General features: G+C 46.0%; 1 protein-coding gene across 1 annotated transcript in view; it reads left to right on the forward strand.

Moving 5' to 3' along the window:
- Nucleotides 1-21,910, forward strand: part of pappaa (pregnancy-associated plasma protein A, pappalysin 1a) — a 174,081-nt gene that overhangs the window by 73,737 nt on the left and 78,434 nt on the right. The window contains 1 exon segment of the mRNA XM_080756808.1: nucleotides 275-471. Coding sequence (XP_080612934.1) covers nucleotides 275-471 — 197 coding nt within the window.

Consider the following 21,910-nt stretch of genomic DNA (forward strand, 5'->3'; position numbering starts at 1 on the left):
TATCGCATTGCAACTTTTCAGTAATAGAAAACCTGCAGTTTCTATGAGCTTGGATTCCTATCGATGATGGTGGACTGTTCCTGAACTGCCCACAGCCCTCCTATGAGACATAGACTGAGTAGGAAAAAATGGTGGCATTTTACCATGAACATTAGTGAGAGGACCAATCACATGAAGAGAGGTTGAAAAGTGGTGAAGTGGTCCTTTAAGTAAATGCACTTAAGTTTACTTCACACCGCTGCAACTCTTGTTGGGTTCCTTGTCGTTCCTGCAGACGAGCCCAGCATGTGCTACTACTACGACGGCGACGGCGTGTGCGAGGACTTTGAGCGGGAGACCGGCGTGCGGGACTGCGGCCTGTACACGCCCAGCGGCTTCCTGGACCAGTGGGCGTCCGTGGTGGAGGTGTCGCACGAGGAGAAGCCCTACTGCTCCGGGGAGGTGGCCGCTGGCTACCCTGCTGTGACCAAGGTAAGGAGGGGGGACCCCTTTCAACCCTTTTCATATCAAGTGACGGTCCCGTTGTTTATTCTGCATTTGAGCCACACAGAACCACCATTTGATGAGCTCTAGCCTCTCAGACCCCAAACTAAAGTATATTTTGTTATCGTTGGATAACAAATCGTTGGATTGTTGGATTGTGTTTTGTCCACAATTCCATGCTGTATTGATGTTGGTACCATTAGGAGAGATAACAGGCAATCGATCAAAATAACAGTTCTTACATTCTTTTGTAAATTAAGTAATGCAGGTGTTTAACAATAGTTTAACTCTTGGGGTCCATTTGGTTTCATTTTACGCTAAGGGCGGCTGTGTCTCAGGAGGTAGAGCAAGTCATCCAATGATCCATGGGTTGGTGTTTGAATCCTGGCTCCTCCTGACTGTCCACATGTCGAAGTGTCCTTGGGCAAGACACTGAACCCCACATTGTGTCCTTGGGCAAGAGACTGAACCCCACATTGTGTCCTTGGGCAAGACACTGAACCCCACATTGTGTCCTTGGGCAAGACACTGAACCCCACATTGTGTCCTTGGGCAAGACACTGAACCCCACATTGTGTCCTTGGGCAAGACACTGAACCCCACATTGTGTCCTTGGGCAAGAGACTGAACCCCACATTGTGTCCTTGGGCAAGAGACTGAACCCCACATTGCCTCCAATGAGTCGGTCGGTGCTAGCTTGCCACCGTTGGCGTGTGAATGTTGGAAGTGAGGACGCCTGTGTTGGCTGTTCGCAGCTTCACCTCCTAATGTATGCATGAATGAACCATTGTGAAGCGCTTTGAGCACTTGGAAAAGCGCTATAAAAATGCAATTCATTTTTATTTTTCTCATTGTTGTTGTGTGAGAGAAGCAGGGGTCATCAAAGGGTCAGGGTGCATTTGGTTCCATTTCTACACTCACAGAGTTACAGACCAATTATGGTCATAAACGTTCTTGGAAGTAGAGTTTGCTATATGCATTCCCTCTTCATTAAATATTATCGGGAAATATGCTGCCTTTTCACAACTATCAGTTGCACTCATTCTGTTTTTCAAAGTGACTGTCGGCACTGCAATTATTGATTGGATTTAACATTATTTGTTCTACAAGCACATTTTTACCTATCATTTTATAATGGAGGCCAAGTGGGCATGACCTTTGGGCAAGTAGAACATGACCTGTACTTGCCCGATGTGCCTCCGACACTCGTCACACTGAACTGGTCACTCATTCATGTAAAGGAGATTTCAAGGAATGCGAGGATTTCCAGGATTGCCCAGCTAGCTAACACAGAGTGACTGAGATGTCTGACTGTGATAACGTGCAGGGTTGCAATTACTGTACGCTGAACCGCATCACTGTGTACGCTGAACAAAAAACTGACACGGGTGTTTTCCCGATGTAAATGGGATGAAAAGCGCACATGTTTAATCCTGCAACAACATCTCAAAACGAGACGGTTTGATGTCTCTCTGAGAAGAGGCCAGTACAGTGGAACACTGTCCATTAAAGCCATGGAGAAAGGATTCCACACTGTGAAGAACACACTGTTCTGTTCCAAGTCATGTGTGGCAATATGTTGTAATGTGTGTGTCAGCTCCAGGTTCACCTTGCTGTTTTCACTGTAATCCATTTTAATTGGCAGTCTGGCTATTGCTTCATGGCGTGACTGTACTGGAGAACCGCAGCTCCACACTTGAGAGAGTGTCATCAATCAGCACTTAAGGGGGAAAACGTCTTATCATTTCGGGTCAGAAGTTATCTCACAGGGGGAATCATGATGGCCTCATCCAATGAAGTGAGCTATTGGCATGTTTTGTTTTTGGTTGAGTGAGTGAGTCCAGTGCAGGTTTTTTCATTTAATTTTTTATTTTTTTGCCCTTAATTATTATTACAGCATCACAGCAGCGAGGGGGCAAGGCGTTTAGAAAGAGTGAGTGCGTGCGTGCGTGCGTGCGTGCGTGCGTGCGTGCGTGCGTGTGTGCGTGCGTGCGTGCGTGTGTGTGCGTGCGTGCGTGCGTCTCGCAAACCCCACGATGTGTGCCAAAAGATTTTTTGTGCATGCTGCCAGTTGGGCCGAGGAGAAAACCACAAATACTTTTTTTCCACATTTGTGAATTCATCATCTCAGATGAACTCGTCCTGTCCGTCCCTCCATATTTGGATATCGGTCCGTCCCTCCATATTTGGATATCATGATGATGATGATGATGATGATGATGTCGGCTCTTGTGAGCTCGCAGGTCGGATGTTTTGGTTGTGTAACTATGACTTGTGGTTCATTTTGGATCACCTGTGGGCCCACACGTTGAGCAACTGTGATGTGCAATGGTATCGCAGCATGCCCTGATAGCATTTTATTTATATAATAATAACCAGTAAGACGCCCTGAGGGCGAGAAGCGTGTGCACGCATCCGCCTGGGTGACGGCAGACTGCTGGGCGAGCGCTGGCGCTTTGGCATGGGGGGGTCAGACCACCATAATGAATTCTGTACTGGCCATATATATGGAGCGTGTCTTGAGTTTACTGGGTTTGATGATGTCATATTTGGAATGTCAGAACAGGAAGGACGGGTGGTGATCTATAGGTGATGATCCAGTCTTCTCCATATATGGTTATCCAGGGTTAGATGAGGTATAGTGTCATGATAAAACGCCAAGGACTTATAATTAACGTGTTCTTCATGAAATCCCATTGCGCCAAAAACGCCTTTTGCGTGTTTTTGGGCTTTGTATTAATTCAAAATCGTCTGGCTAATATTTTCCGTAAAGTCGCTATAGGCTCAGCTCAGCTCACTGTGTTTTGCCCTCCCCAAGATGGTGGCCCGCACCCAACGCTGGGGTCTACAAGCTCACTGCACGCGCCTCTCTGTGCCGGTGTTTTAGAATAAATCTCCAACATTTGTGCACATTGCATTTCAGTGCATGGCCACGCTGCTGATGTGCAGTGGAGATAAGGCAGGAGGGGGGATCCTCCATTCTTACTGTACATAGGGACTTGGCACGCACAGCCAGCCTTTGATCCTGCAGCCAGCCACACGCTCGCTCCACCAGATACTATCAGCGCAGCTGTTAGACAAGGCTTCTCAACCTTTTCAGGCCGCGACCTCCCCTAAATAATCAAATAAACATATTTGAACTCCCCCCCCCCCCCCCCCCCTTCTTCTTCATCCTGAGTTTTCTGAAAAAGCTATGTTTCTATGTCAATCGTTCTTCGATTTTTCAAAAATAGCAGACCTACAAGCTCGTAGCACGCCACTCGGTGGCGCGCTATGAGCTTGTAGATCTGCTATTTTTCAATAGCTAAAGCATAACATAATGCTAACACCAAAATGGGTTAACTATACTCTTTTGCTGCTACACCTGAATAACTTCCCCACCGTGATCGATAAATAAATGTCTCATCTCAAATATGTTATCTCATCTCATCTCATCTTTCTCCTCCAAACGCCCTAAAGACATGATGACAATACATCTGTCTCATGGAGATACAGCACAGTGCCCAGCTATAGCCGCTGTCTCTATTGTGCATGTACACGCACGCACACACACACATAGGGTAGGTTGCCCTGTGTCCCCTATAGGGTAGGTTGCCCTGTGTCCCCTATAGGGTAGGTTGCCCTGTGTCCCCTATAGGGTAGGTTGCCCTGTGTCCCCTATAGGGTAGGTTGCCCTGTGTCCCCTATAGGGGAGGTGCCCTATGTCCCCTATAGGGGAGGTGCCCTGTGTCCCCTATAGGGTAGGTTGCCCTGTGTCCCCTATAGGGTAGGTTGCCCTGTGTCCCCTATAGGGGAGGTGCCCTGTGTCCCCTATAGGGGAGGTGCCCTGTGTCCCCTATAGGGTAGGTTGCCCTGTGTCCCCTATAGGGGAGGTGCCCTATGTCCCCTATAGGGGAGGTGCCCTATGTCCCCTATAGGGGAGGTGCCCTGTGTCCCCTATAGGGGAGGTGCCCTATGTCCCCTATAGGGGAGGTGCCCTGTGTCCCCTATAGGGTAGGTTGCCCTGTGTCCCCTATAGGGTAGGTTGCCCTGTGTCCCCTATAGGGGAATTGCCCTGTGTCCCCTATAGGGGAGGTGCCCTATGTCCCCTATAGGGGAGGTGCCCTGTGTCCCCTATAGGGTAGGTTGCCCTGTGTCCCCTATAGGGTAGGTTGCCCTGTGTCCCCTATAGGGGAGGTGCCCTGTGTCCCCTATAGGGTAGGTTGCCCTGTGTCCCCTATAGGGGAGGTGCCCTGTGTCCCCTATAGGGGAGGTGCTCTGTGTCCCCTATAGGGTAGGTTGCCCTGTGTCCCCTATAGGGTAGGTGCCCTGTGTCCCCTATAGGGTAGGTTGCCCTGTGTCCCCTATAGGGTAGGTTTCCCTGTGTCCCCTATAGGGGAGTTGCCCTGTGTCCCCTATAGGGGAGGTGCCCTGTGTCCCCTATAGGGGAGTTGCCCTGTGTCCCCGATAGGGGAGGTGCCCTGTGTCCCCTATAGGGGAGGTGCCCTGCCTCCCCGTGGCTGACCAGGAGGGGAAAGGAACTGGTTGGAAATAAGTGTTCCTAAGATCCAAGCATGTATTCGTCCAACCGGGGAACCCCCAAGCCAATCTATCTATCTAAGCTTGTAGATCTGCTGAGTTTGGCTTTTGTGCCTTTTATTGATAGGAATATGCAAGCTCACAAAGTTGTAGTACAAAAATCATTAGTCTGTCCACTACTTACAGTAAAGCTCTTTCCTCAGTTTTTCTTTCTTTCTTTTTGTCCATTCATTGATGGTGAGACCTTTGAGCTATATTTCATTTAATGCGTTGCACGGTTCCCCCTGTTAATGCTCTCCTGATACACATTTGCACTCAATTTAATACAATGTGTGTTTGATAAATTAGGGCTGATGGCGGGTCAACCAAGGTACCAGCATCTGGTCCCAGTCACAGCTTTTTGATATTAATCATTTGGGAGAACTTTTATTGTGCCGCCGTAGTAGTGTCATCTGAGGTAGCCTTATACAGTACCACAAAGCAGCGCTGTTAACCCTTTCAATCCAGGACAGCATCGAGTCCAGCTAAAATGGGCAAAAAACTACGAAAATGTGCCCGTCTCTGATGGATTAATTACAGACTCCAGCGTGGTAGTTGAGGCTACCCTCGCCCACCAGGGAGAGGACACTAGACACTAGAAAGAAACGGCAAGAAGGGTTCTGCTTAATACAAAACAGACTGAACAAACAACATTGGCGTGGACTTCGACGGCAGGGAATGTTGGCCTGTGTTGATTCAGCTGATCACTCTGTTTCACAATTCACATTCGATGAACAAAAATGCTGGTATTGGGGAGGATGTTTTAAAATTCACCATCAAAGCAAGACTGCAAGACTTACCAACCAAGTACAATCTGTCAATCTGGTATCCCCACACCCACACTCCACTCTGTATAAACCATCATGATTCTGAACAACACCTAGGGCTCCATTTTCGTCACCGCTAAACCCCTTACCCCTAAACTTCATTGCCTTTTTTTACTATTTTGCAAAACATTTTTGAATAGTTAAAATGGTCAGTCTACAAGCTCACAACGTGTCAATGTAGATTGGCTAGTTGAACTATTCAAAAATGTTTTTCAAAATAGTCAAAAAAGGCAAAGAGGTTTAGGGATAAGGGGTTTAGTGGTGACGAAAATGGAGCCCATAGAATCCATCGCATAACAAATGGATGTAGTGCATAGAAAAATCTGTATATTGCTCGCCACGACCGTATTGTTGACCTAGTGTCTGATGCAGTTCGAAAATATGTGCCATCTAGTGCAGAAATGTATAAACATTCAAGAGTGTTACCAGAGCTGTGCATGCAATGTCTTTGCTAACATCCCAAATACACCTGATGTTGTTTTTGTTGACACCAGTCACAAGGATGTCCTGATTCTGGAGGTGGGCTGTGTCTTTCATTTGTACATGGACCAGGCATTCCAAGATAAACAAGTACCAACCCTTACTTGGAATTATAACAAAGCTGGGGTATCGATGTAGATTTGCCATACTGATATTCGGAAGCCTGGGCCATGTGCATAAACTAAAAACTGACCATGAGTGGCCTAAGAATAGCTGGCATGACAAAGCCAAATACTCATTGTTCATTTGTTTCGGCTGTTATAGGCAGTATGTCTGTGTGGAGGAGAAGGTGCCATGTGTATCCTTAAGTTAACATGAACTGTCGACCCCGTTATATTTGTTTCCTTGTAAAAAATAATTGTAATTTGTGGATAAATAAAATAACTAATCTACAAGCTCAAAGCACGTCACTTCTTGCAGCGCTATGAGTTTGAAGATCTGATATTTTTTGTTCAAAGCAATTTCTTTCTAACTCAAACCCTGGAACAAAATTATTTTTAGATGTATGGGTCCACGGCCAAATACATATATTATTTTGGGGGTACTTGACATGAAAAAGTTGTGAGCATCTGATGTATAGCAAGACAATTTTTTTCTTTTTACTGTTAGGATTTAGAAGACATCTGTTGAATGGGCCTCAGGTCTTCATTGGTTATACTGTACTTCTCGAGTGAGAAAACTATCCCTGCAAACGTATTGACGCAACTGTGTTGATGATTGAATCATTAATCTAACTGTCATTATAAAAAGCAGTCACAGAGGGGAAAAAACTTGGCAAAGCCTAAAACAGTAGAAATTCAACCCCATGGTTGTGTAAAGTTCAGTCTATCATGGCTCACAGCTTTTTGGATATAAGTTATTATAGGTCCCTTGCGTGAGGGAGTCCATGAGCAGTGTGTGTGTGTGTGTGTGTGTGTGTGTGTGTGTGTGTGTGTGTGTGTGTGTTGCGAGAACCAAATGTACACAGCTACATACTGTGAAAATAGCAGATCTACAAGCTCACAACGTCTCGCAACCTCTATTTTCACGATTTTTGCCCCTTATAATTATTTGTCATCTGGGACCCCACCAAAAAAGAAGCACTGATTTAGAGATCAGCTTTAGGGGTTGGAAATAGAATTGAACATGATTAATTTGCGTGCCCGGGTCATACACCAAAAACTAGAGCTGCTGCATGACATGTGGAGATCTGCTATTTTTCAGGCTTTAGGCTCACGGTTGAAAATGGCTAAATTTAACATTCATAACATTTCGGTCCAAAAAATGGCGATGTCCTCAAGTACAGTAAGTAAGAAAGTACATTTTATTTGTAGAGCACCTTTCACATGCAGACATCAGAGTCACAAAGTGCTTCACAATAAGAAAATAAAACATGGATGGCGGGGAAAGGAAGTGGAACTGGTTGGAGTAACGTGTTCCTACTAATACAAACCTGCAGCGTGCGTGCTTGCGTGCGTTTGTGGCACTGGCTTCCACGCTCATATAGCCATCGTCGTAACCAACTGAAGCAAGTCCATTCTTTCACTATATCAGTGGTTGTTTGATGTCCATTGACAGCACAGGGCTGAAAGAGACTCCTTGAGTTACCTCATCTAGGGCAGGCCGGTTGGCTCACGAGAGACGAGGCTTCGGCGTCTGAGAGAGAGAGAGAGAGAGAGTGTGTGTGTGTGTGTGTGTGTTTGTTTGCGCGCATTGTCCGTGTGTGCATGCCACACACGCACACACTCCTGCGTGTGTCCACAAAGTGTTTTGTAGGGTTATACCAGAGGAAGTGATAGAGATCTGTCCAGATGCATGAAGGAAACAAGAAGAAAGGCACTTCAGACCAAATAGATTCCGTCTGCACGGAATCTCAAATGCATTGTGTGCGTGTGTGCGTGCATCTGTGTTAGTGTGTGTGTGCATGCCTTAGGGTGTGTGCTTGCATGTGTCAATACGAAATCCAGTAATCTCTGTGTGCAGACAGCATAGAAACGGACGCACGCACACACACACACACACACACACACACACACACACACACACAGGCGGGGTCACGGCATTTCTACAATAATATCCACCTGCCACATTTGTATAAATCCACTGCCTTTTCCCCATATCATGTGGAACTTTGTCTTTGTGTACACAGTCGTTGACGTTCATAGCTATGGACTTTTGGCTCCGCCATTGGAGCACCTCTATCTAAAAGGATTCCATCATCGGTAAGCTAGATTTGTTCTGGAGTGTGATCCAAGGCCTTTACTTTTATGAAGTTGTAAACAAATGCAGACATGAAATGATGAAACAACAACCGTCACTAACGGCTCCTGTGGGAGCGTTTCGTCTGTCGACGGAGGAAACCTCCTATGTCCAAAACTGTTACTTTTCAGGATACAAACTAGAGAGAACAGGTTTCTGTCCGACAGCAACGATATAATGTTGGAAGGAAGGAAGACAAAACAATGAATATGCGGCTGCCACACTGTCGCTTTTCTGTGGAGAGACACTGAGTAGGATGAACCTGATGCACTTTTTCTACTGCACGAGTGCATGCGTGTATGTGACGTGTGCATGCGTGTATGTGACGTGTGTGTGTGTGTGTGTGTGTGTGTGTGTGTGTGTGTGTGTGTGTGTGTGTGTGTGTGTGTGTGTGTGTGTGTGTGTGTGTGTGTGTGTGTGTGTGTGTGTGTGTGTGTGTGTGTGTGTGTGTGTGTGTGTGTGTGTGTGTGTGTGTGTGTGTGTGTGTGTGTGTGTGTGTGTGCGTGTGTGTGCATTTGTGTGTCTTTCCCTAATGTTTTGGGCAATCAGCACTTCCCTGACTTGCGACAGCAACAGATCAATGCTTCCAGAGGGCTCTGGTGGAATCAATGGTATGTTCTCTGCTGTTCAGTAAGCATTACTCTAATGAGAGAGAGAGAGAGAGACAACTGCTTCCTTCTCTTGGTCCTGGGGAGATTGACTGAATGCACTGTAACCTCGTCATCTCCATAGTTTACATTTTTGTGTTTTTTTGTTTTGTTTAAATGAACCTGTGTCACAAAAGCATCAAAAGCAGCTGACCCACAAGGTCGTGCAGCCTCGCTCCAAGCTTGTCGATCTGCTTTTCCTTTTTTAGAATTTGAATCCTGAAAAGTACCAGTTTTGGACATATGAGGTTTACAAGTTACAACCGACAGAGACGAAAATGGTGTGGATCTGTGGGCGTGACCATCGCCCAGAGGAAAGGGCAGTAGATCTGTGGGCGTGACCCTCGCCCAGAGGAAAGGGCAGTAGATCTGTGGGCGTGGCCATCGCCCAGAGGAAAGGGCAGTAGATATGTGGGCGTGGCCATCGCCCAGAGGAAAGGGCAGTAGATCTGTGGGCGTGGCCATCGCCCAGAGGAAAGGGCAGTAGATCTGTGGGCGTGACCATCGCTCAGAGGAAAGGGCAGTATTCCAAGAGCAATTAATGTGCATACACAAATGATGCGTAAAGACTAATCAGAAATGACAGTTTACTTTGAATTGTAATTTCATTGCCTGGCGTGGTTCCCTTTACTGCATATGAAATTTCATATTGATTGACATCTCCCATAAAAACTCAATAGAACGACACTTATCTCACCAGTTGAGCAGAATGCCAAGCGCCTTGAAGTGCCTGTCACTCTTAAATTCTCATAAATTAATAACGGCATGTTAGTAAGATTTGCCAAAAATAAAATAGCCATGTGACTGCTCCGGCGACTGTTCTCCCCCAGAATGGGGATTGATTGGGTTCTAGTGATTAACTCATTTGCAGCCTAGAACATCTTTTGACGCCTTCTGGTCCTTTGGCCCTCGTCGGCGACATCATCTTTTGATGTATTTTTATATATACCGGACTGGTGTATTGATTACGGTTCACAACTGTTCTGTTAGCGCCTGTAACACTCCGGTTCCAGTGCCATGAAAAAATAAATAGACGTCTGAACCCATGGCAGGTGTTTGTCACCTGCATTGGGGCCATCATCTCTGCCACCTCAGCTCTTGAGGAGAAGTGTCATGTCGACAGATCCAGGGGACAGATAAGGTGGTTGAGACAGATAAGCTGGCCTGGTCACTTTTTAAACGTTGTGGCAGGAATCCTGCCCGCATGCACACACGCAGCCAGCGGCTTGTCCGGCAAAAAAAAAAAAAAAAAAACAACACATATTGGGTTTCCACCAGTGTCTGATTTCCATGGCTCAGTCAGTCGTCCACATCAGGGTGAAACTCCTCGTCCTTGCAGGGTGATGATGGCTATCTTATCTGCCTTCCCTCGGCTTTTTGTTTTCTCCGGGTTGTTTATGTGTCGCTCGCTTACACCATGCAGTGGTTCTCAAAGTGGGGTCCAGGGACCCTCAGGAGGTCCTTAAGTGTAGTGTGTGTGTGTGTGTGTGTGTGTGTGTGCATGTGCGTGTGCGTGTATATGTATTTGTATTTGTATATGGATATATATATATATATATATATATATACATATATACATACTGTACATACATACATACATACATGCATATAACAATGGATTAATGCCACAGTAATCAGTGAGAAAACACTGTTCCATGTTTTGCACACATTTTTGAAGAATCATCCGATCGTTAACTTAGCTCCATTTCACGAACGTGTGCCTTTAATATGAGCAATCGCTAATGTCGGAAAATATTCCACAATCACCAGTCATGACGACAAGGAAGAAGAACCGCTCCGGTCGCAGTCTGCCACTATTGTCCATATAGCACTCCATTACCCAGCATCTCTCAGAAGCGAGCGATGTGATCCAAACGTGTGACTTATCACAAAGTACCCGCGGAAAACCTCCTATGTCTTAAAAGTTATCAAAATCACCCAATACAACAAATAAAACAAACCCCCGGGGAAGCTCTGGGTCGGCAGTGAAAGAGATCTTAATTCATTAAGTCGGGAAACTCGGGTTCAGCAGTCAAATTATTTAATTGATTAGTTTGATTAGCTGTTACTTTTTGTCCCCTGGTGTAAAGTAACTAAGTACATTTACTCAAGTATAATTGTCTATACTTTTACTTCAATACATTTTAGAGGCAAATATTGTAGGCTTTCACTCCACTACAATTATTTGAAAACTAACTAAGTTACTAGTAACTTTTGCAGATTTGAATTAATATTTGGTCAATTGTATCTTCATTGCAGTGTTGATACTTGTACTTACAGTAGTAGTTTTGTCAGTACGAGAGAGTTGAGCTAAAAGATTGATTTCATGTCTTAAAGCTTCTCATTTAGAAAGTGTGTTAATCATTCTTTTCACGGGGGGAGAGGGCAGGGTATTCAATTTTGTCAAAGATTTTAATTTATTTTTCTAAAGTAATTTTCACATCGAGCCTTTTAGAATGTCTTCACATAATAAGGGATGCCTTTGGGTCCAGTTAGACAAATTGAAATAAAGGACGCCCTTTTGGGGTTCGGCCAATTTGGCCATTAGTGTTCATTATTTGTTCCCAAATGGTATTCTCAAGCGGCAGGTTGCGCAGCAGCAAATATAATGTTGTGCATCCCTGAAGCATTGGTTCTCAAAGTGACGGCAACTTTTTAACCCCCGTCCCGTCCCCAATTTCGTCAGTTATGCCAATTGATTCCTCTCCACACACATGTTGTCACTGCTATCCTACTGACTCGCCTGCCAGTGAGGAGCCCCCGGTGGGAGAACGTGGAGCCTCTGTGCTGCTCGTCCCGGCCAACACTCCCTACTCAGCCCGTAGGAGTATGCAGTGACAAATATCGCTCTCCCCGCTCGGCTTCCCTCCCCCCCCCGAACACGGGATGCTCGACAAAGCTGGATGAAAACCTCTTCAACCTCAACTGCACCACCCGAGCATTTTAACATCTTCAACCTCAACTGCACCACCCGAGCATTTTAACCTCTTCAACCTCAACTGCACCACCCCGAGCATTTTAACCTCTTCAACCTCAACTGCACCACCCGAGCATTTTAACCTCTTCAACCTCAACTGCACCACCCGAGCATTTTAACCTCTTCAACCTCCACTGCACCACCCGAGCATTTTAACCTCTTCAACCTCAACTGCACCACCCGAGCATTTTAACCTCTTCAACCTCAACTGCACCACCCGAGCATTTTAACCTCTTCAACCTCAACTGCACCACCCGAGCATTTTAACATCTTCAACCTCAACTGCACCACCCGAGCATTTTAACATCTTCAACCTCAACTGCACCACCCGAGCATTTTAACCTCTTCAACCTCAACTGCACCACCCGAGCATTTTAACATCTTCAACCTCAACTGCACCACCCGAGCATTTTAACCTCTTCAACCTCAACTGCACCACCCGGGCATTTTAACCTCTTCAACCTCAACTGCACCACCCGAGCATTTTAACCTCTTCAACCTCAACTGCACCACCCGAGCATTTTAACCTCTTCAACCTCAACTGCACCACCCGAGCATTTTAACCTCTTCAACCTCAACTGCACCACCCGAGCATTTTAACCTCTACAACCTCAACTGCACCACCCGAGCATTTTAACCTCTTCAACCTCAACTGCACCACCCGAGCATTTTAACCTCTTCAACCTCAACTGCACCACCCGAGCATTTTAACATTTTCAACCTCAACTGCACCACCCGAGCATTTTAACCTCTTCAACCTCAACTGCACCACCCGAGCATTTTAACCTCTTCAACCTCAACTGCACCACCCGAGCATTTTAACCTCTTCAACCTCAACTGCACCACCCGAGCATTTTAACATCTTCAACCTCAACTGCACCACCCGGGCATTTTAACCTCTTCAACCTCCACTGCACCACCCGGGCATTTTAACCTCTTCAACCTCCACTGCACCACCCGGGCATTTTAACCTCTTCAACCTCAACTGCACCACCCGAGCATTTTAACATTTTCAACCTCAACTGCACCACCCGAGCATTTTAACCTCTTCAACCTCAACTGCACCACCCGAGCATTTTAACCTCTTCAACCTCAACTGCACCACCCGAGCATTTTAACATTTTCAACCTCAACTGCACCACCCGAGCATTTTAACCTCTACAACCTCAACTGCACCACCCGAGCATTTTAACCTCTTCAACCTCAACTGCACCACCCGAGCATTTTAACCTCTTCAACCTCAACTGCACCACCCGAGCATTTTAACATTTTCAACCTCAACTGCACCACCCGAGCATTTTAACCTCTACAACCTCAACTGCACCACCCGAGCATTTTAACCTCTTCAACCTCAACTGCACCACCCGAGCATTTTAACCTCTTCGTCAGCTTATATGTTTGCCATTGAAAAATAGCAGATCTACGAGCTACGAGTCCATTTTTGACAGTTTTTGAAAAATCAAAAGAAAATTGTGTGATGCTGTAGTAGACTATGCTCAAGCAGGACGTTCATGTTGTGTGTGTGTGTGTGTGTGTGTGTGTGTGTGTGTGTGTGTGTGTGTGTACATGCAGTGTACATATATACCGTATTCACTATATCTATGCACATGTTTTCTATATGACAGGATGTGTGTGTGGGTTTGGTTTGTATGGGGCCCAAAAGCATCATAGAGGCATGCACACACATACACATGCACGCAACACACACACACACACACACACACACACACACACACAGGACCACATAGCCGCGTCCTCGCATCACCCCAATGAAATGGCTATAGAGCAGCCAATAACATACTGTAAGCAGCACGCACGCGCGTGCACACACACACACACACACATGCGCACACACACACACACACACACGCGCACAGTCGCACACACACGTTATGGAAACAAAACAAACTGCAGAACAAAACTGAGGACAATAAACTGCCAGTGAACTTAGCGTACAGTAACAGTACAGTAGAAGTACAGTGAACTTACCGTACAGTACAGTATAAGTACTCAGATTAGTTTTAGTTATGGTTATTTCAGCAGCAATACCAGCAATACCAAATGATCATCAGCACCATGACAATGCGGAACAAAACCACAGTGCAGAGCAAGTTGTAGTCCAAACAAACCCCCCTGTTCACTTGCATTGGACTCAATTTCCCAGAAGCCCTAGCAGCCCAGATGATGACTTGATTTCCGGTTTCGTCGTCATAACGCGACGGCCTGGTCATCAGGTCCCGGATAAATCCGCTGTTTCTTTTTAATTATTTTAAAACAGCGAATTAAACGCATTAAACAAATGTCGGGTATAGCGTTTCACGGTGGAACACTGGATTAAACTATTAGCGGCCGTCAAACTGTCAAGAGTTAATTAAACAGAGTTTACACTTCAGATGAATGAAATTGAAATTAAATATAGCTGCAAGACGGACCAAGAAATAAGAAAAATCAGTGTGAATGGCCCTTTTAGGCTGCTCAACACTGCCACTTTAGGTCACCCAGCGGTATTGCAGCTGTTAGTACCCCAGACGGACAGACAGACGGACGAGGCATGAGTTGTGCCTGTTCAAAGTGCCTGTTATCGGTGCTTGCAGCTATATTTATTTTACAAATTTTCACGCACAAACTTCTCTTCAACTGGTATTCCAGATAATGGTCTATAGATTGTGTGTAGAACGTTTCACGCAAATTGCTCTACAAGCAGAAAATCAGGTTTAAGCATTTTTCAAACTTCTCAAAATGGTGGAAAATCGGAGGGTGGAGCTTACTGGTACTATTGCTATAGCGCCCCCCTTTGGCCAATCAGAGTAAGACTGGTTCCAGTGCTATTTGGCATGACCCTCTATCATACTGTAAAGTTTCATCAACATGTGACGCAGACGCGTACAATATTAGGGGCAGAAGTTTTTCATAAAACTGATATTTTCATTGGCTCATAAAACCTTCATTGTTTAACAAAAAACATTTTCATATAATTCAAAATGGTGTGTGATCTTAAGGTCAGAGTTCAAAAGTCAGAACACACACGAGGAGACACATACTGTATGTGTATCAAAGTGTTATTGTTTTATTTTTTACTGACGGTCAAACGGTTCTTGAGCTATGCCTGTTCAAAGTTTGCATTTTCAATTGAGTGCTATAGTGCCACCCTTTGGACGGTTTTTGAATGCTGTTGATGTTTTTTAATTTGAATCTTGAAAAGTATACGGTTTTGGACATAATGATGTTTCCACGCGGCACAGATGATTTGTTTTATGTTGATTTCTGCAAACAATTTAGCAAATCTCCCCATAAGACATACTTCACCCACATTTGTGAAATTAAAAGGAAAATAATAATTGTCCATAGAGACAAGCAGCCAGACAATAGTCCACTACTCAAAGTACATGAACTTGAATCCTGTTAAAGTTAATTCTGAACTAAACTAAATTGACAAGCTCCCCCCTGTCCAAAATATCTTCAGCAACGTGGATGATTAGCTAAACTTTCAGGCTTGCTTGCACGCACGCATGCACGCGTACGCACACATGCACGCACGCACGCGTACGCACACATGCACGCACGCACGTGTACGCACACATGCACACACGCACATGCACTCACGCACACAGAAAGAGTCTTAATTTAGTCCAGCTGGCTGCATAATATAGGAGAGTTGGCCTGGCAGCCTCTCCCAGCCAACCCCTTGGTCTGTAGACACAAACTGGTGTTTGTAAATCACCACTTCAAATAAAAGAAGAGAGAGGGAGAGGGAGAGAGAGAGAGAGGTGGGTGGGACGGGGATTTGAGGATTGTTGTGCCAAAACAGCGGACACAATGGAGATAATGGGAAGGGAAGGGGAATATACCCCCCCCCCCTTCTCCACACACACACACACACACACACACACACACACACACACACACACACACACACACACACACACACACACACACACACACAATTAGTCCAATTATCTACCATTCATGCACTGTAAAAGTTATGGGGGGGAAACAAAACAAATAAACTCAAACAAGGGAAAGTCGAGAAGCCGTAGAGAGAAAGAGAAAGTTGGGGGGGGGGGGGGCTAATCAGAGTAATAACAGGTTTATTTTGTTGCTGTTGAACGGAAACCTCTTATCTCTATATTTTAACTCAGTGGATTTAAACCCTCAAGGCTCATGATTTATTCTGTATGAGCCACGGACCACCATTTGCCTCTCAGACCCAAAACTAAAGAATATTTTGCTTTAGGAGAGATCATTGGCAAACGTTGATCAAAATGACAATTATTTTACAGTCTCTAATTGTGACTTCTTGTAAATTCATTAATGCAGATGTTTAACAATAATTTAACTCTTGAGAGCGTAAAAAACTTGTTTAACTCTCAAGAGTTAAAGATCTAGAAGTGTCCATTTGGCTACCAACTTCCCATCTTCTAGCTAGGGACCACCTGGAATATCCTCAAGGACCACTGGTTGAAAACCACTGCTTTAACTCTTTGAGAACAACGTGCGCAGAGTTGTGGCAACTACAGAGGAAAAGCTGATGAGACATACAATGAAGTTACAGGGAAGGGCAGTGGAGGCTATAGACTATTAGGGCATGGAGTGAGCATATCTATAGACTATTAGGGCATGGAGTGAGCATATCTATAGACTATTAGGGCATGGAGTGAGCATATCTATAGACTATTAGGGCATGGAGTGAGCATATCTATAGACTATTATGGCATGGAGTGAGCATATCTATAGACTATTAGGGCATGGAGTGAGCATATCTATAGACTATTAGGGCATGGAGTGAGCATATCTATAGACTATTAGGGCATGGAGTGAGCATATCTATAGACTATTATGGCATGGAGTGAGCATATCTATAGACTATTAGGGCATGGAGTAAGCATATCTGAGCAGCAGTATGGTTTAATGCATGCCAAGGAAGAGTATACTGTAGATGTTTGCTTCGAGGGTGTTGACAGAGAAAAGTTCAAAGAAGGTCAGGTTGAGCTGCATTGTGCCCTTTTGTAGATCTGGAGGAAGCATAATGATAGGGAGAGAACTGTGGTCTTGTATGAGGAAGCCTGGAGTGACTGAGAGATATGTCGGAGTGGTGCAGGACATATATGGACGTTGTGAGACAGTGGTGAGGTGTGCTATGGAATGGTTGGGTGTGACAGAGGAGTTCAAGGTGGAAAAGAGGTGAAGAAACGAGGCCAAGCGGGTTGGAACGGGTGGAGGAAAGTGTCAGGTGTGATGTGTGATAGGAGAGTATATCAGCAAGAATGAAAGGGAAGGTGTACAAGTCGGTGGTGAGACCAGCTATGTTCTATGTACGGTTTAGAGACAGTCGCACTGAGGAAAAGACAGGAAGGCGTGCTGGAGGTACAGTATAGCGGAGACTAAAGATGTTACGGTTCTCTCTGTAAGTAACAAAAGGTGGATGGGATCAGGAACGACCCGTGTACATCAGAGAATGTCACATGTTTTGTAGATAAAGCCAGAGAGGCCAAACATGTGTGTGATAGAGACTTTTTTAAAACTAATATTTAAAAACTTAAATATCTGAAAAAAATACCCATTGGCATGAATCCAACACATTGTTAGTAAAGATGTGTAAACATAAACAAGCAAACAAACACATTGTTATTGTATCTATCAGTGGCATTAAGAATGGCTAAGAATTGTGTCGTTGCTTTATATGAGAATGTTGTATGACTGCCACTCGGTGACTGACCTCGTTTGGCCCCCTAGAATTGTGGGACTTTTTGTTGAACTTTTGGTGTGTTGTTTTGTGCCAGATCCTGCTGCCAAACTCCCTATGCATGGCACTGTGACACGCACGCATGCATACACACACACACACACACACACACACACGCACGCACGCACGCACGCACGCGCGCACACACACCCACACACCCACACAAATGTGGAAAATGAACAATACACATCTTGTATGGGGGTCCCTGGCACAAGATATTTGCAGCAGCCAGAATGCAAACATTTCTCATGTGGCAACACCTCCGTGAACGTGTTTACTCCGATTGAAATATTCTCAGTAAACGATGCCCCCCCCCCCCCCCCCCCCACGTCTTTGCTTTGTGAGAGGAAAAAAACGACAACAAAAAAAGTTCAAATGAGAAACTTTTGAGGCCCAAGTCTAAAGCGTATATGGAGCCGCCGCCATCTGTGAGGCATTTGTGGAGAGGAAGAAAGAGAGAAAGACACAGAGAGAGAGAGAGAGAGATTTGTATGAGGTTTCAGGCACCATCCAATGGTTTACCGGAACGCCGGTTGGGTGGTGAGTGCCTGGTGGGTGAGGTCATGTCACCCAGCAGCCCCACCCACCCTCGTACCCTCTCTGTGTCCCACCATGGGGCTTTAGTTCCAGGGGTAATGCCCACCCTCGTACCCTCTCTGTGTCCCACCGTGGGGGCTTTAGTTCCAGGGGTAATGACCACCCTCGTACCCTCTCTGTGTCCCACCGTGGGGGCTTTAGTTCCAGGGGTAATGCCCACCCTCGTACCCTCTCTGTGTCCCACTGTGGGGGCTTTAGTTCCAGGGGTAATGCCCACCCTCGTACCCTCTCTGTGACCCACTGTGGGGGCTTTAGTTCCAGGGGTAATGACCACCCTCGTACCCTCTCTGTGACCCACTGTGGGGGCTTTAGTTCCAGGGGTAATGCCCACCCTCGTACCCTCTCTGTGTCCCACTGTGGGGGCTTTAGTTCCAGGGGTAATGACCCACCCTCGTACCCTCTCTGTGTCCCACCGTGGGGGCTTTAGTTCCAGGGGTAATGACCACCCTCGTACCCTCTCTGTGTCCCACTGTGGGGGCTTTAGTTCCAGGGGTAATGCCCACCCTCGTACCCTCTCTGTGTCCCACTGTGGGGGCTTTAGTTCCAGGGGTAATGACCACCCTCGTACCCTCTCTGTGTCCCACTGTGGGGGCTTTAGTTCCAGGGGTAATGAACACCCTCGTACCCTCTCTGTGTCCCACTGTGGGGGCTTTAGTTCCAGGGGTAATGCCCACCCTCGTACCCTCTCTGTGTCCCACTGTGGGGGCTTTAGTTCCAGGGGTAATGACCCACCACTTCCGCCATGCACGGCCTTTACTGTACAACCTTCACTTCAGCATCTTGGAGGCAAGAAAAAAAGAAAGAAAGAAAAAAATAGCATTCAGGCAATTTACCAGAAATCCTGCTCTCAGTTGTCCTGGCATGGATGGTGTAATGACTGGCTGGTGCGGTAGAGCCTAAAGGGGCCGCTAGCCCAAAGGGGCCACGGCCGTTACTGAGGGGGCTAGGATCAGGAGAGGCAGGTCGCCTGGGAATCACCCTGGTTTAACCCGTCAGCTCGCCCTCCCAGTCTCATTGGAACAACCTCCTTTTTTCCCAGGCTTTTAATGTGAACTGATTTGAACCTTTTTAGGCTAAACCTTTTTATTATCCATGTCCCACGTTGATTCTATATGCTATGTTTCTATGATTGATGTATTCTGCTTTGAATTATTTTTTTCCCTTTTTTTTGTGAAGCACTTTGGTCAACTTCGGTTGTGTTATAACGTGCTATATAAATAAAGATTGATTGATTGTGAAAGTGTCCCTGAGCAAGACAATTACAATTATTTTGTTACAGGTTTTTACAGTACGCTATAGTTTAGAGTAGACTAGAGCACCGCCTAGTAATTCATTTTAAATGATACCTGCGGTTTTTCTTTCTGTGCGTGGGGAAAGGTCAGGGGGGGACAACGCAAGCGTATTTATGTGGGTGCGGCGCCCACATTTTGAAATTTGCACCCTATGGCCAGAAAAATGATGAAGTCTGTGTGTTTCACTAGGGTTTGACTGGATTGCTGAATTCCTACAATGCTCATGATGCTTTAGTGTACTTCCCCTCCTTGTGGAGGTGTGACTTTGTAGTCCGGGAAGGAAGTGAGACCATGCACATTTCAAAAGTAAGCAGACACATTTGATACTTTTGATGCTTTCGTGAGACGATGTAGTGTGTTGGAGTATAGGGCGAAAATCTACGGGGAGGGACATAAAGAGTTTAATGGTGGAGATAAGAGGTTTCTGCCCGACAGCGACATCAATCGGTGGCAACAAAAATAAATGGGGCTAAAAAAGAGACAACAAAGAAAAGTATGCTCAGTCCACATGGGATCCAGCGTAGAAGGAATACCATAATTCCCGAGGTTTGTCTTTTCTTTTTGCCACAGTGCTTATGTCCGTGCCTGACCAGGCCATGTGGTCTAGAGAGAGAGAGAGAGAGAGAGAGAGAGAGAGAGTGGGGGAAACGTGCCCTTCCTCTAGCCTGGAGAGAGCTACGGCTCTGCTACTGTATGCATGTGCATGTACATGTATATGTATATGTATAGGGCTGGTGTGTGTGTGTGTGTGTGTGTGTGTGTGTGTGTGTGTGTGTGCGTGTGTGTGTGTGTGTGTGTGTGTGTGTGTGTGTGTGCATGCGTGGGTGGGTGGTGCGCCAACTTACTCTTGCTTTTCTGGGATCTGGGACAAAACTGTGTCTGTGATTGTTTCCTTGTTTTACTACCCAGTCTTGTTTCTCTCTCTCTCTCTCTCTCCTCCTGCAAACTGTTACTTACCTGAAGGCTCGAGTGGCGATGGGCTCCATGCCCAAGCATTTGTATCACAGCCAAAGTCATGGAGAGAAGAGTGTGTGTGTGCGTGCATGTGTGCGTGCGTGTGTGCGGGGTTACTTCTTATGTGGCCGATTACTTGCAGTGTGAGAGGTCTAAACTGTTGCTCTAAACTCTGCTGCCATTATGTAGAATGAGGGGGTGGGGGGTTCTTCAGAGTCTCTCACCCACTTGTGTGTGTGTGTGTGTGTGTGGGGTGGGGGGGGGGGGGGGCATGGACAGTCACCTGGCTTGAAAAAAAGGGCAATGATATTGGTGACTCTCTCTACCTTTTTGGTGCACTAGTACAGCTACGTGCCACACTATAAGGGTCCATTTGGTTACCAACTCTCCATAATTTAGCTGGGGACCACCTGGAACCCCCTCAAGGACCACTGGTGGTCCCCGGACCACTGGTTGAAAACCACTGCTCTATATATCAAAGCACACTCGCTGTCAAAGTCATCCGCAACACCACGCTGTATGAATGAATGAAGTTGTGAGTGACAGTATATGTGCGGTGCAGAAGTACGCGCGCACACGCACACACACACACACACACACACACACACACTCAACTTATTTAGCGAGGACCCCCCCCCCCCCCCCCCTCCAGAGCAGGAGCAGGTTGTATTCCATGGTGTGTTAGCGGTGGGGGAACATTATGTTCTGCCCCACAAAGACGGCGCTGGTACATTTCAGCCTCTCTGTGGACCCGCTCTCTGTTAACCCATTCTGACCTGAGATCAGATTCATACCAGGTTTCCACTGGACACACACTGGTCTGATGAACCCATCCTGACCTGAGATCAGATTAAAAAAAATGTCAGTCGTTCTTCGATCTTTCAAAAATAGCAGACCTACAAGCTCGTATCGCGCCACTCGGTGGCGCGCTATGAGCTTGTAGATCTGCTATTTTTCAATAGCTAAAGCATAACATGATGCTAACACCAAAATGGGTGCCAGGTCAGAATGGGTTAAGCAGTTCATGCCGGGACAGCATCCCCGTGCTGCTCTACATCTTTAACGCTTTAAAAAAAACAAATTTTTATGCTCTGGCCATTCAAGAATAGCAGATC

This window comes from Protomyctophum bolini, assembly GCF_963924005.1.
Source record: "Protomyctophum bolini genome assembly, chromosome: 22".
Classification (NCBI taxonomy): domain Eukaryota; kingdom Metazoa; phylum Chordata; class Actinopteri; order Myctophiformes; family Myctophidae; genus Protomyctophum; species Protomyctophum bolini.